The sequence below is a fragment of the Mustela lutreola genome, chromosome 4 (assembly GCF_030435805.1).
Source record: "Mustela lutreola isolate mMusLut2 chromosome 4, mMusLut2.pri, whole genome shotgun sequence".
Lineage (NCBI taxonomy): Eukaryota > Metazoa > Chordata > Mammalia > Carnivora > Mustelidae > Mustela > Mustela lutreola.
The window spans coordinates 86,547,451-86,565,203 of record NC_081293.1 but is presented as its reverse complement, the minus strand read 5'-3'; the positions used below and the strand labels follow the sequence as shown (position 1 = coordinate 86,565,203).

The following is a 17,753-nucleotide window of genomic DNA, read 5'->3' as shown; positions in this document are numbered from 1 at the left end:
AACTACTATGGATACAGCTGCATCCCTTGCAGTGAGAAATGGACAGGTGGGCTTCCTGCTCCCCAGTCATGGGAAATTGTCTTCCCTCTTCCTCTGGCGTGTGCTGTTCATTTCCTAGACTTAGTCTGTGCCATGAGCGGTGCACACTTCCACTGACAGCTTCAGTGTGCTTCAGAAAGGGAGCACAGCTGGATTTGGACTGCCCCAGGTCATAATGAAGTAGGTCACATTTGACCGAAAAAAAGACAGCTATTTGGGAATATAGGAAACTGGAGAAAAAAGTGAAACACTGAAGGGATAGCTTGGAAAAATATTCCAGGAGGAGAAAGAAAACAAGGTCTTCCCTGGGAATACTGTAATAAATATTGCAAAAAGATATAAAAAGGAAGAGTCCGTTTAGGTCCGCTGGATCCTGCCTGCAAATACAGCATAACTTGGGTTTTTGTCCTGCTCTCTTAATAGCATCGTGTTCCAGTCTACGGTAGAACTAGGTCAAAGAAAACGTATTGTACAGGAGTGAGTGGTATCGGGCAGGTTAACTAATGTTTTGTTCCCAAGACATCATTAGTAGGCTTAGGCCATTCTTATAGGCAGGTTCCATTTCTCCTGTGGTGGGCAGGAGGAAGAAAAACCACGTAGGAGACCCTCCTGGGCGGTCTCACCGAACACAACAGTTGGTGTGTTGCTTCTGAGCCATGTTCTGGGTTTCACCTGAGGCAGCTTCGGGAGCCTGATGTGTAGTTCCAAGACTGGCCCCCAGTGACTCATGCTATATGACAGGGCTACTTTCCACCACACAAATTGGAGCCGTCCTTGGGGATGACTGGCCAACAGGACATGATGGGAGTGACATGGTGCCTGTCTCAGAGACTGGCCATAAAGGGCCTCACGGTGGCCACATTCCCCTCTTTGGAACACCAAGACCACCCAGACCACACCTAGTCCAGCCCACTAGACACTGAGCGGCACGGGGAGGACAGCCACAGGCCCGAGTTGGCAGCCACCTCCGGATGTGGCCCTCAGACCTTCCAGCCTGGTTCATCTCCCAGCTGAATGCAGCCGCCCGAGAAACCCAGGGTGAGCCCAGCAGAAGAACCACCAGCCACCCACACAGCAGTGAAGAAGAAACATCCTTGTCATGCTAAACCATTATGTTTTTGATGGTTGGTTTCACTCTCCAAAATGGTATGAGGCGAAGCCCTAACTCTCAGGGCGACGGGTTAAGAAGAACGCCTGTTCATGGTCTGCAAAGTTCACAGGTAAGGTTCTGCATGCTTCCAACATCCAGGTAACTTGGAAGTCTGGAAACTCAAGGGTCAGTTAGTTCACCAGCAGAATGGAAGCCCCGTGGCACTTGTGATAGAAGCTCTAATGCAGGGTCAGTGGGGCTCACTTTAAAAATTCTCCTTTGAATTCCAGGAAAACTTAAAAGCTCTCAAAATGGACAAGGCTGTTGCATTATTGCACCACCCCCTGTGGCATTTTCTGGCATTTGGGCATAATTTCAGGGAAACACGGCTTCTCTGTTCATTGTGCAGAATTGGATCCCTACTCCCTTGGCCCAGTAATGTTTTCCAAAGTAAGTTCCCCGAATTCAATTCTTAAAATTTGTAAGGATGCATAGAATTACATGCTTAAACCAGAGAACCCACCATTCTAAAATATATATATATCTATATGTGTGTGTGTGTGTGTGTGTGCGCATGTATTTACACACACGCACACATGCGTGCACATTCACACATATATATGGTACGAAGTTATTTAGGAATTCTAATAAAAGTAATGGATAGTCACAAGACTAAAGCTTAGAACCAAAATGCTTGGTTAAAATGTTAGGAAACTGTGTTAAAGATATAAAATGATGGCAATTTGTTCTTGGCTAAAAGGTGCGTTTTCGTCACTGTGAGGTTGTGGAGGGTGATGACCTGGCTCTTACTCATCTTTCCAGCATTTTCTGGGACCCCTTTCTCCCAAACCACCTGGAAACCCCAAATGGCTACGTTTGGCCCTTTTATCATCACGTGCCCACCCTCCCCTCCAGCTGCAGCCTCTCCTCTGCTGAGCTGACCCAGAGCCTAGTCTGAAGCCTCGTCTCTGGTCCCCATGGCGCCCCACGCATGGCACTGCCATGATGCTCATTGCTCAGTATGTGTCTCTTGTCAGCAAGGCTCCAAGCTCCTTAAGGTGGGGCCCGGCACTGTCTGTACTCACAGCACCCAGCCCAGTGCTTGCTAAATGTCTTTTGAGTGAATATAAGGCCCTTAAGTCCAATTAGCCGCTTGACAGATCCACTTATACGAGTCGGCAGCATTTATTTTTTTTTTTAAGAGTTTATTTATTTGTCAGAGAGAGAGAGCACAGGCAGGCAGAGTGGCAGCAGAGGCAGAGGGAGAAGCAGGCTCCCTGCTGAGCAAGGAGCCCGATGTGCGACTCGATCCCAGGACGCTGGGATCATGACCCGAGCCGAAGGCAGCTGCAATGCCACCAACTGAGCCACCCAGGCGTCCTGCGAGTCAACAGCATTTAAAAGTCCATTTAAATATCCAACATGGAGCCCTTGGTTACATTCCCAAACCCAAAAGTGCTGTTCGCCTCCAGGCTTCCCAGTCTCAGTAAAGGCACCTCTGTCCACCCATGTGCCCCACCTGGAATGTCGAGCTTCCTCTCTCCCGCATCCCCCAACACTGCTGAGCCCAGCCCTCTCCACGTCCAAATCTCCTAGCACTCCTCTGCTTCCCCGTTCCTCCCCTGCTTGGGTGACTCCAAGATCCCCTAAACGGCTCCCCATTATGCACAGAATGAATGCAGCCCCTCATCCCTGTTGGGAGGCCCCACGTGCCTGGGCTCCTCCCCAACCCCCGTGCCAGCCTGCGGCCGGCCTGCTGGTTTGCTCTGGTCATGTCAGGGTTCCCCGCTCATCCACAGAAGCCCCCACCCTGCACCATCCTTCTCCTTGGCCGCCGTCCCTGGCTGCCCTGTCTAACGTAGCAGCCCCCAGCCCCACCCTCTGTGGTGATCACGGTCACACACACATGATTTACTTCTTTCATAGAACTTTCCACCATTGTGTTCGTTTGCTCATTTGTTTATTGTTTTCCACATGTCCCACTGAAGGTCAATGCCACAAGAGTAGGAGTCTTTTCATTCACGTCCCATGGCACCGCCGCAATTAGAACTTGGCCAGACAAGAGGAGGTGTTGGAAAAACATGGACCGAATGAGGGAATAACCAAAGAACACAGGAGAAGGGCCCCTGAGCACATATGTTGTGCTAATCCCCGCCCACTCCCCACTCGGCCCCGGGGGCAGATTAATGGGAAAACTGGGGTCACGCTTTCAAGATTCGGGTCAACTCCGTAACCACAAACCAATAAGCATCCCCACCGTGCCCGCAAACACATGATCTCATCTAAGTCACGCAACTTTAAGAGGCCGCCATTCTCTTCTCATCGTACAGTTGAAGACAAAAGGCTCAGACACAGAACGATGACCCCATGCAGGCCTCAACACCTGAAACCCCAGAAGCAGCTTCTGTTTCAGGTCTGGCTGACCCCAGGTGGAGCCCGTGCACGCTCCATGTCCTCCTGGCACATCTGAGTTTTTTCTAGAAGGATTAAACCAAAGTTCTGACTTGCCATGCCAAAGGTTTTCACCAGACGGTACGGTTCACCTCGTTACTCCCTCAGATGGCCGGGATGGGTCTACACCAGAATACATAAATGAGGGTGGTTGTAAGCAGCTCCCCCCACCCCCCCGCAATCTGTTCTTCCCCTCACGGAGACTTCTCATGGAAGCTTTGCACGAGAACTAATTTAGGCAACCGGCCTCTAACAACTTCCACAATGAAGAGATTCTTACCTCGAAATTCCAGTCCTCGAAGCTGAAAGGTGACAAGACCATTTCCAATTTCAATCAGGTGAACGAAAGCATTGAGGTAGTCGGAGGCCAAAATAAAGCAATCACCAGAGCTGTAGTTACCCCATCGACCAAGAACTAAGTCTCCACACAGGGACTCCTGCAGGGCCCGCGTCAGGTGCTCATAAAAGATGGAATTAAGATTGTTGTCATCACTCCCTAAAGACAGAACAAGAAATACAATCAATGGGTACTTACCACTATGCACTCAGATCTGGGAAAGGATGAGTTGTCGTTTGATCAAGGGTAAATCAGGCTTTGTAGATACTTTGCCCATTTTTGTTGACTTTGTGAAACCCTCTTATTTTTTTTTACCTTTCTCTTCTTTCTGGGCAGTCTCGTCTACACAAATGGATTAAATTAATGTCTTAATGCAGATGACTTACAAATTCATACCTCTGAGGTCTCTTGTCTAAGCTCTAGACCTGTGTACCTACTTGTTTACTTAACATCTGCTCTGGTATGTCCCAAATGCTCCTCACCTCCAACGTGCCTGGGTTGAGTCCCCCTTCTGTTGCCCATTTCAGGAAATGGTACCAGTACCCAGACAACCATAACCCAGGATCTCTGTTCCCACTCCTTCACATGCTGGCCTCTCAATTTTACTTTCTTCGATATCTTTTACATCTTTCTACCCTTCCTCATTTGCATTACGTCTACCTTATTGCAAGGTGAATTATTTCTCAAGTGGACAGCCACACTAGTCCTATGACTCCCTGGTGTATCTTTACTGGGACCCCTGTTGCCTCAACTACTCCCTACACCACAGCCGGAATGAGCTTTTTGACTTGAGAAGTTGAATGCTCTCTCTAGGACCCCCTCAGCATTATTTCTAGTCTTTAGTGTTTTTTCAATGCTCTTAAAATAGAAATAAGGCCTCTTCACATCACCTATAAGAGGATCCCATATAATTTATTATTCCCGGGTATAAGCTGGAACAGCTGTAGGTATAAGCTAGGAGCAAACCTCGGATATATGGACACACAAGAGGCAGGTGGGATCTGCTCCCTATTCCAATCTCCGTCCTCTCTTCACGCAAATATCCTCCTCCCTTCTCACTTAACGCTCAGCAGAGAACTTCTTCCAGTGGAGGGACTCATGAGCCCTTCTCACGCAGACCTTTGTAGACACCAATCTTTCTGCCCGGGTTGCTCTTCCACTCCTCTCTGGCTTTTGCACACCTTCTGTTCTTCAGATCTCATCTTAATGGCTACTTCAGGGAAGCCTCCACTGACCACTTTGCTGGGCCAAATCCCCTATTACAGGTTCACAGCACCGTGATCCTCTACTCCGAAGCACCTGTTACAGTTAGAATCTGACTTTCGGTTTTTGTGTATATCTGGGTATTTGATTTGCATTTGATTTCTCAAATGGAGAAAATAAAGTGCAGAAGACGAGACATGAAGGAAGACAGATCTATGTCTGAATCTGCTTACTTTTCTGTCCCAACCCTGGCAGAAGTCCTAACGCACAAAAGGAACTAACTAAATGTCTGTTGAATCATGGATAACACCATAGGTCCTACAGCTTCTTTAAGAGAATTCTGTTTTTAAGGACACACCTGTCAAGTAACTCCCGGGGCTTTGTGAAATCAAAGTCATTGAGGCATAGAGACAATAAACAGCATCAATTCATAAGTGTGCGTGCGTGTGTGTGTGTGCATGCACATGTGTGCACATGCGTGTGGATATACACACACATATATGCTACATATAAATATAAATGATTACTGTTAGTTTTATGTACTATAGACAAATTCAGGTTTTTATATATTATATACACATAGATATATAGATGTCATTTACTGCTTCTAAATTATATATATAATTCAGATTTATGGAGGGATAATTTATGTGGAGTAAACGTTATCTTTTTTAATGTGCAATCCTATGAGTTTAATAAATGCATCTTCACATAACCACTGATTAGAAAGATGCATTTGAGATTCGCGCATCTGGCTGTACCAGCAGTCTGCTCCGTTTCAGTGCTGCGTAGTATTCTGTGGTATGCATGCACTAGAGCCTGTTTATCCATTTATCCGCTGGAGGAAATTTGGGTTGGTTCCAGTTTTAGTGATTAGGAGGAAATCCGCCAAAAATATTCATAAGCAGAAGTTTATAGGAACGTAAGTTTGGGTTTCTCTTGTGTAAATACCTAGGAGTGGGGCTGCCGTTCTCCAAAGTGGCTGTACCACGTTTGCTTCCCCTCCAGCTGCGTGACTGAGAGTTCTAGCTCTTCCTCATCTTTACCAAGACTCGGCATCGTCAGCAGCCGAGGAGATGGAAGGTTGGGGGGCATGGGAGGGCATGGGATTGGGGGTTATGGTATCTTTCCTTTAATCCCCCTTCCATTCCCTCTATCAGATCTGTCACAGTGAAGGACAAAACACACTTTAAAAAGAAGACTGGATAAACGTGGATGTCCTCCTGCTCGGTGGTCTCATGCGTGGAGGAAGTGTCAGGAGGGTCTGAGGGAAAAGTTTACTTTCAGTACTCTTATTTTAGGGGCCTCTTATGTTTGGGAGTGAACTTCTGGCTCTGGAAAGTCGGAGAAGCAGAGCCGCCCCAAGGAAGAAATCCTTCTAGATGGGTCTATTAGAGTGGAGGCAACGTCGGGGGAGGTCCAGGTAAGGGCTGCACGTCTGAGTAGAGCCGCCCCTGTCCGGACCTTAGGGAAAGGGAGCATGACTGGGGGTGCAGGAAGGTGAAAACTAGCCCCTTCCTATGTAAGGAAGAGCACTGGTCCACCTGTAAGAAATCTAAGATGACGCCATCAACTATGACTATGCTCGCTGAGCACCCACAGCATTTGAAGGCTGAATTGAAATTAGTGCACGTATAGCCTAATTGTGATTAACGGGGAGAAACAGATGGTTCTGTGGGCTGAGTCATGTCACACAGTCTCCTGAAGTACCAGCATGCTCAGTCTTCTGTGCAGAAGAAGCCTGCCTGACCCGCCCTTCAATGCGTGTCCGACGGTGAATCCACACGCATCCCGAGACCCTAATCAGAGATTACTTCGGAGTTTCTGCCACTTTTAAAGGGAAGGCCTGGATGAGAAAATTTTTGCTTAATTCTCCAAACTGTTCGATATTTAGCTAAAACAAAAACAATTTCAACCACCAAAGTGGAGTCTTTGAAGAAAGAACACCTTGACCATGGAGCCGCATAATTGCATTAAAATGAGACAACGATCATGAATAACTGGAGGGAAGATGCACTCGTGACTGTCCGTACGCCTCGTGTCAGCCCTGCAATGTCACAGAGTCCCAGGGCTGCGCATCAGAGACACTCGTAGCCTACCCGGCCCCCCGCACCCCCACATTGTACCGATGAGTTCAACTTTAGGTCAACAAAAAATAAGCCTGTCTCTCCAGGTATTTTACCATCTCTGATTACGAGTTCAAAGTAACCGTGTACATGCAATTCAGATGTAGATAGTGACATGATACCACTCCTCCTAGACAAAACCTTCGGCACAGCCGAGAGTGAGGTGGATAAAAATAGAGAAGAGTTAACTCTGCATTCTGATATGAGGAAAAAAGGTAGAATGGTTAAAAATGTAACAGAATGGAGAAAGCAAAAAGTAAAATAATTTCCTAGCAGGTAAGTCCTTCCACAGCTTAATGTTGAATGAAGTTTCTGAAGACTACAGGGCCCTACATGCAGAAATGGTTTGCTGTTGAGAGCATCGTAAGGCTGACAACAATTTTGTTTGTTTTTTTTTTTTTTTTTTGCTACAAGACCAGTAATAAGGTTTAGAATCCATATTTGCCTTTTGCCACACACACAAACTAAGATGTCCTCACTGACAGTCGCTTTAGACTGAACAGGGACCATAGCAAGTCTAGGTAACAGATAAGAGTATTTCCAAACCCAGTCAGGAGGCTTGCTCTGTCTGTTGGTATCATTTCATTTTTCTGGCCAGCATATTCATTACCCAGACATATTTCCAGTGACTAAAAAGAGTGAGTACTCATTTCCCCCGTTTGGATTGAAGAAGCCATCTATATAAGGGAATAAATAAGGAATTTAAAGAGTAAGAAGGAAGGTATTTGCTTACCTGGATCCTTTTCAATTTGGACCACCAGTCTCGTGTTGGAATTATCCACACGCCGTGTACTAGAAGGGGGTACAGAGGGTAGAAGGTCACAAGTAGAACACTACGGAGGAGAGAGAGTTGGTTTGCGGAACTGGCTGTGTGGTGGAGAAGGCAGGGGATGTGGAGCTCACCAATCAGGGGGATCGCTCCTATAGGACATGCTGCAGGAAGGGAGAGGGGCCTCACGATAAGGAAGAGAGGGAAAATTACAAGAAACCCAGGGAGGGGAGAGATGATGACATCTCAGGATTGGGAGACCGGCCTTGTGCCTTATCAAGTTAGAGCACCAGGTCCATAAAATGAAAGCAAGCACTTGGATTGCCGATGGAATGTCACTCGCCTTCTGATTTTAAAAGCGGTACCCACACAGGCATCTTTCTGTTCCAACTGATCCCAGAAAACTGGTGAGCGATCAGCATCACCACCACTTGCTTTCGAGCACTGGGCGCATTCTTCCAGGCCTCTCTTCCGTTGAAGCACAAGAATGAAATTGGTTCTTACCAACTAGAAGATGACAGATTGTCTGCAGCCACGGTGACAAACGGCCATCAGAACCAGTTTTAAATCTCTCCGATTATGACAACTCACCTCCATTCAGAGCCTCAAGTAAACCAGCCAACCCATGTGGCCCCTTGCTTCTGAAGACAGCCAGTGTGGGCGGACTCACTCCGGAATTCTGAGGGGTGACTGATCAACGGTGTGTCCCCAAGGAACTGTCTGTGCCCATGCTATCAACCCGCTTCTGCCCTAATACTTCAGCCATCCTTGACCTTCATGTGTCCCAGAAACACATTGTAAGTGCAATAGCTCTGCTCAGAGAGACTATGCCTGACTTGCTTTGTCTTTTTATTTATATTTTTTAATCTTTTAAAGTTTTTTTTAAAAAGATTTTATTTATTTATTAGACAGAGATCACAAGTAGGCAGACAGGCAGGCAGAGAGAGAGAGTGAAGGAAGCAGGCTCCTCCCTGATGCGGGGCTCGATCCCAGGACCCTGAGATCATGACCTGAGCTGAAGGCAGAGGCTTTAACCCACCGAGCCACCCAGGTGCCCCTAAATATTTTTTTTTAATTTATTTATTTGAAAGAGGGAGTTAGAGAGAGCACAAGCAGGGGGAGAGACAGAGGGAGAGGCAGATGGAGAAGCAGAGGGAGAGGGAGAAGCACATTCCCCACTAAGCTGGGAGCCCAGCGTGGGGCTCAACCCCAAGACCCCAGGATGACTTGAGCTGAAGGCAGACGCTTAACCACGGTGCTGCCCAGGCATTCTGTGTCTTTTTGTTTCAGATCTTCAGTGGTGGTCTCAACACCCTTTGAAGGATGAAATAGGAGACTGACTTCAACCACATGACCTTGAATATTTAACTGTTCATGATGTACAAAGATGGCAATTTCACATGGTTAAACCAAAGCCATTAAGAAAGGCTTTCACTAGAAATATACCATCGAATACAGGCTTATGTACAAGTTTGAACAATAATGAGGGTCCTCTTCACATTTGTGGAAAAACTGATCTTTCGCATGTCTGGCCCGTCTTTCCTTTCTCTGCTCCAACCACGCTAGCCTTTTTCTATGTCTGCAGCGTGCCCTGACCTCCTATTCCTGTCACCATGCCTTCCCTGGCACCCTTTGTGACTCTGGCGTCCTCCCTCTACTTGGAGTCCTTTCTACCCCGTCTGCCTTCCTGACAGACTCCTCTAGTGCTTCAAGTCTGGCCCCAGTATCGCTCTCAGGGAAGCCTTCCTGACACCTGCTCTAGGTGAGACTCATGTCATATGCTCCTTCACACATCGCACCTCTCCTGTGGGGAGCCTGTCATAGTTAATATTACTAACAGTGATGACAGCTAATAGTCCTGTAACACGTCTCTGTGTAAGTACTTCATGTGAGCTAACACATCATATCCTTACAACTACCTTTGTGGGTAGGTATTATTATTATACCCATTCCCTCCAAGTAGGAACTTGAGCCACAGTGAAATTAACTACAGTCCCCAAACCACACATAAATGTGGAGTCAGGATTTGAACCTGGTGGGCTGACTCTACCATGTCGTATATTTCTTTTTGTGATTATTTGATTATATCTGCCTCTCACTCCAGACCCTGAGTAGCATGAAGACACACCTTTGCTCACAACTAGCATGAATAAGTGAAGGGCCCAAAATAATGCTGTTTCTAATGTTAATTCTTCTCTCATGACTAAGAAGAAAAGAGACTGGCCACCACCAACTTCCAACTTAGAGTTAAAGGTGATCATTGACATCCCGAGTGTGATTTAATAAATGGCAAGCACTCCTTAGTAGATATGGTACTTAAGAAGAAATCTCAGAATGCAGGAATCTGTTGTGAACTTGTCTCTTGGGAATGAGAGAGATTAAAAAAAAAAAAAAATAGGGGAGCCTGGGTGGCTCAGTAGGTTAAAGCCTCTGCCTTCAGCTCAGGTCATGATCTCAGGGTCCTGGGATCAAGCCCCACATCGGGCTCTCTGCTCAGTGGGGAGCCTGCTTCCTCTTCTCTCTGCCTGCCTCTCTGCCTACTTGTGATCTCTGTCTGTCAAATAAATAAATAAAATCTTTAAAAAACATATATTTATATGGAGCTAAGAAAAAAAGTATTCTCCTTTTCCATCTGTTTCAGACACTTAAAAAGCATCTAGGTGAGATCCTGTTTGAGATTTGTGGGACTGGAGAGAAGAACTATTTGGCTGCATCTCAAAAACGCTGTTAGCCCCACCACTCTGTTCTATTATTGCTTCAGTTTTCCTTCCAAATACCCTTGGATCAGCTTTGAAAGTAAAAGAGCCCAGGGTGGCAAAAAATACAGCAAACAACAAAATTCTTTCTAATGAAGGCTGAAATCCCATGTTGGCATAAGAAGTCCCTAAATGGAATTTTAATTTCCCCTGAAGACCTAGGACAAATGGAATTTTTAGCAGCAGAATAAACAATTTTTAAAGTGGGGCTGAGCCAAAAGAAATTCATTTACTATACTCCTTGGGGAATTAAAACACCTTCTAAAACTATGTTAACTGGAAAGCTATCTTTTCAAAAGGCTATTGGATGCAGAGTGCTAAATTTGATCAGCAATAACTAAGCCAAGCTGCCTGGGTACCTCAGGGCCTCTGGCTCTCCACCAGACTCTCTAAGAAGGTGAACTGTCAGCCGTACCAGGTCATTTGAGCTTTTCTCCAGTGCTTTCCTCCCCTACATTTGGTGCTTACCACTCAAAGGTGCTAATGAGCTCAGTAATTGGATTTCTGCCTTAACTGTCCGATTGCATAAACATCAATTCTGTTTGCTCAGAGAGAAAATGGGGGCTTGTATCTCACGCCCCAGTCTCCAGGGGGGTACAGAATGCTGGTACATGTTAGGTGTATGTCTCTCTGCACGTACTCTTCCCAGCACCTGCCTGGCAAGTCCTTGTTCATTGCTAGGCAACATTGTCCTGAGGGCCAGAGGCCAACAGTCTAGCCATAGGCCTTTCCGGATAGGTTGACTTACTCCAAAGAATATTCCCTTATGTTAATGTGGAATGCAAATAACTACACTAGTTTCCGCCCTTCAAATTTTGCTTTCTCACCTCCTGATATGTCTCCCTAAGTCAAGCACCTTCTCTCTTACACAGTTTTACCGGAGGCACTTAAATAATTTAACAGCAATTTAATTATACTGCTTCAAATTCCCATTTGTCAGCACACACAGACTATTTATGGGAGAATTATTCCTGTTTCTCTTTCGATGGGGAAGTGTGACTGGCTAAAATCAGAAGTCTGATGGGTGTCTGTTCATACAGCAAACCCAGAATGGAGTTATGGATGGACTGTTGTTCGATTCATGGGACAGGATGGCCTTAGAAAAATCTAGACAAAAGAAGGTAGCTAGAGCTGAAATAGAAGGACGCTGTTACCTCTTTAACTGGATACAGACACAAGGTTCCTTCAGGTTTGTTTCGCATCTTTAATTTTTGCTGCCACTGACATACTGGTTCTCTCTAAGCCAGCGCTGCTCTTCTGGCAGCTGGGTCACCATGTGACTCACATGACTTGGCAGGAGAGAAACTTCTTGAGGGCATAGGGTTGTACAGCTGGCATCGTGGGCTCTTCCTGAGGACAGACATTCATATGGGAGGTATCGTCTAGTTCTGGTTCCCAGTACCTTAGGGATTCGCTGTTTGGGATCCCAAACTAAAGGTGGGAGGTCTTTTGGGTGGCTGGGTAACACAGTCGGGTAAGCATCGAGCTCTTGCTTTTGGTGCAAGCCATGATTTCAGGGCTATGAGATGGAGCCCTGTGGGGCTGCTTGGGATTCTTTCTCCCCCTGCCCCTCCCACTTGTACACTCCCTCTCTTTCACATAAATAAATCTTTAAAAAAAAAAAAAAGGTGGGAGGGTCTTTGTCAATGCAGCCACCTTTGATGGCCTGGGCTTTGATTTCTAACCCCACCTGAAGGTAACAGAGCAATGCTGAGTAGTGTCAGTGAAAGCCAGTTAAAACAGAAGGCTGAAATAATATTAAGAGTCTCATAACATAGTACCCAGAATCTTGTCCAGATTTCAATAGAAAATTACTTGTCATAATGCAAAGCAAGAAGATCTCAGAGTAAAAAATGACAATTAATGGATGCCACACTGAGATAACAGAAATGAGAGAATTATCCGACAAAGATTTGGAATTAGTGTTCATAAAATTCTTCAATAAGCAACTAAGAATACTTCTGGAACAAAGGAAAAAATAGAATCTCAACCAAAAAAATAGAAAGTCAGCAAGGAAATAGAAGAAACAAGAAGAACCAAATAGAAATTTTCTAAGTAAAAATATACAATAGAAGCAAATACAAAATAATGCAAAATATATGTGCAAAATAAAAAACTCAAAGGAAGGACTCAGTTCCAAAATGACAGAGAAACGAATTAATGAACTGGAAGACAGAACAATAGATAAATAATCTGAATAAAGGAGAGAAAATAGATTGAAATAGCATAAACAGTCTCAGATACCTGTGGGATTATTGACAAAAGATTTAACATTCTGGTCATCAGAGTTCCATAAGAAGAGGAGAAATTGGTGATAAACTCAAGGAAGCTCACACCAAGACACATCACAGTCAAGCATATACCAAGGCAGAACATAACTGGGAACATAAAATTATCTCAAATTTTTAAAAACTGAAATAATGCCAAGTGTATTTTCCAACCATAATGAACTCAAACTAGAAATCAATAACTGAAAGATAACAAGAAAATATTCAAACAGTTGCAAACTAAACAATACAATTATTTTCTTTTTTTTTTTTTTAAGATTAATTTATTTTAGAGAGAGATCACATGCAACCATGAAGTGGAAGGACAGAGGGAGAGAAAAGGAGAATCCAAGAAGACTCCATGCTGAGCACAGAGCCCGAGGTGAGGCTCAATCCCACGACCCTGGGATCATGACCTGAGCAGAAACCAAGGGTTGGATGCTCAACCGACTTCACATTAAGGTGTCCCAAACAACACAATTCTAAATAACTCGTTTCAATGATAAAGTTTCAGTGGCAATGAAAATGAATTAAATTGAAAGAAAATGAAAACAGAACATATCAATACTGGTGAATCAATACATATCAATACAGCTAAATCAGTAGCGAAAATTCACTAAGTACATACATAACAGAAGAGGAAAAGTCTCAAATTAATCTAATTTTCCACCTCAAGTATCTAGAAAAAGAGGAGCAAAAGAAACCCAAAGAAAGCATAAGGAAAAAAGTAAGGAATAAAAATCAGCGAAATTGAAAACAAAATAAAAAATTGAGAAAAACACAGAGAACCAGTTTTTTGAAAATGTCAATTAAGTTGACAAATCTCTAGCAAGCCTGACCTGCACACCACCCTCCAAAAGAGAGAGACAGAACACAAGTTATCAATATATTGCCAACACTGAAGATATCAAAGGGATAAAGGGAAACTACAAATAATTTCGTATGCATAAATTTTATAATGTAGATGAAACGGACCAATTCCTCAAAAATCACTAGTTGCTACAACTTACCTGTTAGGAAATAGATCATTTGAATAGCCCTCTACCTATTAAGGAAATTCAATTGGCAATCTAAAAACTCCTCAAGTAAAACAATAAAATAAAATAAATAAACTAAATAAACAAATAAATAAACAAAATAAATGAATAAAAAATAAAACAAATACTCAAGCACTGATGCTTTTACCAGAGAATTCTAACACATGTTTAAAAAAGAACAAACACCTGTTATACACATTCATCTCCAGAAATTGCAAGAGGAAGAGACAATTCCCAATTTATTTTAAGAAACTAGTATTACCCTGATACTAAAGCTTGGCAAAGATAGAATAAAGAAACAGTAAAACTACAAATTCCCGGAGTTTAAGTCTGGTTTAGCATATGAAAATCAGTCAATGTAATCCATCATACTGACAGGCTAAAGAAGAAAAAAAAATCACATGATTGTGTCAATTTGTGCAGAAAAAAGTAGTTGACTGATTCACAACTAAAAAAAAATATTCAGGGGGGCACCTGGGTGGCTCAGTGGGTTAAAGCCTCTGCCTTCAGCTCAGGTCATGATCTCAGAGTCCTGGGATCGAGCCCCACATCCGGGCTCTCTGCTCAGCGGAGAGCCTGCTTCCTCCTCTCTCTTTCTGCCTGCCTCTCTGCCTACTTGTGATCTCTGTCTGTCAAATAAATAAATAAAATCTTTAAAAAAATATTCATAAAAATGGGAATAGAAAGGAACTTCTTCACTTGATAAAGACATCTACTAAAGAGTTGTAGCTAACATCACACTTAATGGTGAAAGACTGAACGCTTCCCCCATATGACTGAGAAGAATACAAATATGTCCACTTTAATAACTCTTATTCAACACAGTGCTAAAGTTCTCACCAGGGCACTGAGATAAGAAAAGCAAGTAAAAGGCACACAGTTTTGAAAGAAAGAAATAAATCAAAACAGCACATATTTGTTGATGACATGATTATTGACATAGAAATTCCAAAGAATCTACAAAAAGAACACAAAACAAAACAAAAAACTAGACCAGTAAGTGAGCTCAGTTTGGTTTCAGGGTATAAGATAAGTGTACAAAAATGAAATGTATTTCTATGTAGTAACAATGGACACCAAAATTTTTAAAAAATATATTTACAATCACTCAAAAAAGGAGGAAATATTTAGGCTCTGTTAAATCTAGCAAAACATATATGGGCTTGTATGCTGAGTACAAGTATGCTGATGAAAGTAATAAAAGGAGCTCTAATCAAATGGAGAGATGTACCATATTCATGGATTGGAAGACTCCATATAGTAAAGATGCCAGTTCTTTCCAAACTGACATAAAGGTTTAGCACGCTTTCTGTCAAAATTCCACAATATTTTTTTTTGTAGATATTTAAGGAAGAACACCAATGAAACAAAATCTTTTCCAAAAAATGGAAAAGGAGAGGATACTTCCCAGTTCATTTTATGAAGGTAGCATTATTCTGTTAACAAAACTAAGGACAGTACAAGAAAGAGAAGAGAAGGAAAGAAGGAAGGAAGTAGGGATGAAGGGAACAGGAGGGAGAGAGGAGAAAGCTACAGAAAATTCCCCAAGAATTTAGAATCAAAAATATACATTTATAGATAGAAACTATTCTAAAATATATATGAAAGGACAGAAAAATAATGACAGCTAAAACAATCTTGAAACAAAAAGAAGTGGGAATTTACTCGATTTCAAGGCTTATTACATAACTTTAGTGATAAAGGCTATATAGGATTGGTGAAGGGAATTACACATAGATCAATGAAACAAAAAAGAGAACCAAAAATAGACCCACACAAACTTATCCTACTTATTTCTTTTAAAAATATTTAGGTAAAATTTGTTTAACATAAAATTCACAATTTGACATTTCAAAGCAACAATGTATTGGCTTTTAATACTCACAATGTTGTGTGACCGTCACCACTACATTTCATATAAATGAAATCACACTATATGCAGCATTCGTGTCCAGTTTCTTTAGTTTTTCATAATGTTTTCAAAGTTCATCTATGTTGTATCATGTATCAGAATCCCATTCTTTTTAATGGCTAAATAACATTCCATTGTATAATGTATGACATTTTGTCAATTCATCAGATAATGACATTTGGGTTGTTTCCACTTCTTGGCTAGTATGAACAATGATTCTAGAACACGAACTCCATGCACAAGTTTTTGTTTGAAAACCTTCTTTGAAATGTCCTTGGACGAATACTTCAGAGTGGAATTGTCTCTTTTTCATCATGCTCTTCAGTGTAAAAAGGTTTTAATTTCAATGATCTAATTTTTCTTTTGTTGCTTGTGACTTTGGTGTTTAAGAATTCATTGCAAATCCAAGAGTTTCACAGTTTCAGCTTTTTACACTCAAGTCTGAGTCATTTTGATTTATTTTTTATGTATGGTGTGATGTAAGGGTTCAACTGCATTCTTTGGCAAGGGGATATCCAGTTGTCCCGGCATTATTTGTTGAAAAGACTGTCCTTTCCCCCACTGAATGGTCCTGGCACTCTCGTGGAAAGTCAATTGACTACAGATGTACAAATTTATTCTTGGACTCTCGAGTCTACTCTATTAATCTGTATGTCCACCCTTGTACCTGTAACACATTGTTTTGTAGTAACACTGTGACCTTACAGTAAGTTTCGAAATTGGGAAGTGTGAGTCCTCCAACTTCTGTTTCTAAAAATTGTTCTGGCTACTTCAGGGTCCCTTGGAGTTTCACAGGAATTTTAGGAAAGTTGTCTTTTTACACAAAAAAGGCAGTTGTAATTTTTGACAGGAATTAATTGAATCTGTAGACCAATCAGAGGAATTCCACATTCTTAAGTCTTTAAATTGCTGAACATGGGATGTCTTTCCATTTATTTGTCTTCTTTCAACGATGTTTCTTGTTTTTGGTGTTCATGTTTTCCACTTCTAGCTCATCGAGGCTAATCTGTTAGCATACAGTAGTTTATAGAATGCTCTTGTAATCCTTTTATTTATGTAAGGTTCGTAGAAGTGTCCTCACTTTTATTTGTCATTATAGTAATTTGTCTTCTCTCATTTTTTCTTGGTCATTCAAGATAAAGATTTGTCAATGTTACCGATATTTTCTTTTTTTTTTTTTTTTATAATTTTTTTATTTTTTATAAACATATATTTTTATCCCCAGGGGTACAGGTCTGTGAATCACCAGGTTTACACACTTCACAGCACTCACCAAATCACATGCCCTCCCCAATGTCCATAATCCCAACCCCTTCTCCCAAACCCCCTCCCCTCGGCAACCCTCAGTTTGTTTTGTGAGATTAAGAGTCACTTATGGTTTGTCTCCCTCCCAATCCCATCTTGTTTCATTTATTCTTCTTCTACCCACTTAAGCCTCCATGTTGCATCACCACTTCCTCATATCAGAGAGATCATATGATAGTTGTCTTTCTCTGCTTGACTTATTTCGCTAAGCATGATACGCTCTAGTTCCATCCATGTTGTTGCAAATGGCAAGATTTCATTTCTTTTGATGGCTGCATAGTATTCCATTGTGTATATATACCACATCTTCTTGATCCATTCATCTGTTGATGGACATCTAGGTTCTTTCCATAGTTTGGCTATTGTGGACATTGCTGCTATAAATATTCGGGTGCATGTGCCCCTTTGACCCTAAAGATACAAATGTAGTGTTACCGATATTTTCAAAGAACCATTTTGTG

At 42.6% G+C, this 17,753-nt stretch overlaps 1 protein-coding gene across 2 annotated transcripts in view; it reads right to left on the bottom strand.

The window, feature by feature from the left end:
- PCNX2 (pecanex 2) overlaps positions 1 to 17,753 on the bottom strand; it is a 289,378-nt gene that overhangs the window by 47,810 nt on the left and 223,815 nt on the right. For both annotated transcript variants that reach the window (XM_059170439.1, XM_059170438.1), the window contains exons 24-25: positions 7,980 to 8,038; positions 3,861 to 4,076 (exon numbers count right to left, since the gene is read on the bottom strand). In XM_059170439.1, the coding sequence (XP_059026422.1) occupies positions 3,861 to 4,076; positions 7,980 to 8,038 (275 nt within the window). The remainder of the gene's footprint in view (positions 1 to 3,860; positions 4,077 to 7,979; positions 8,039 to 17,753) is intronic.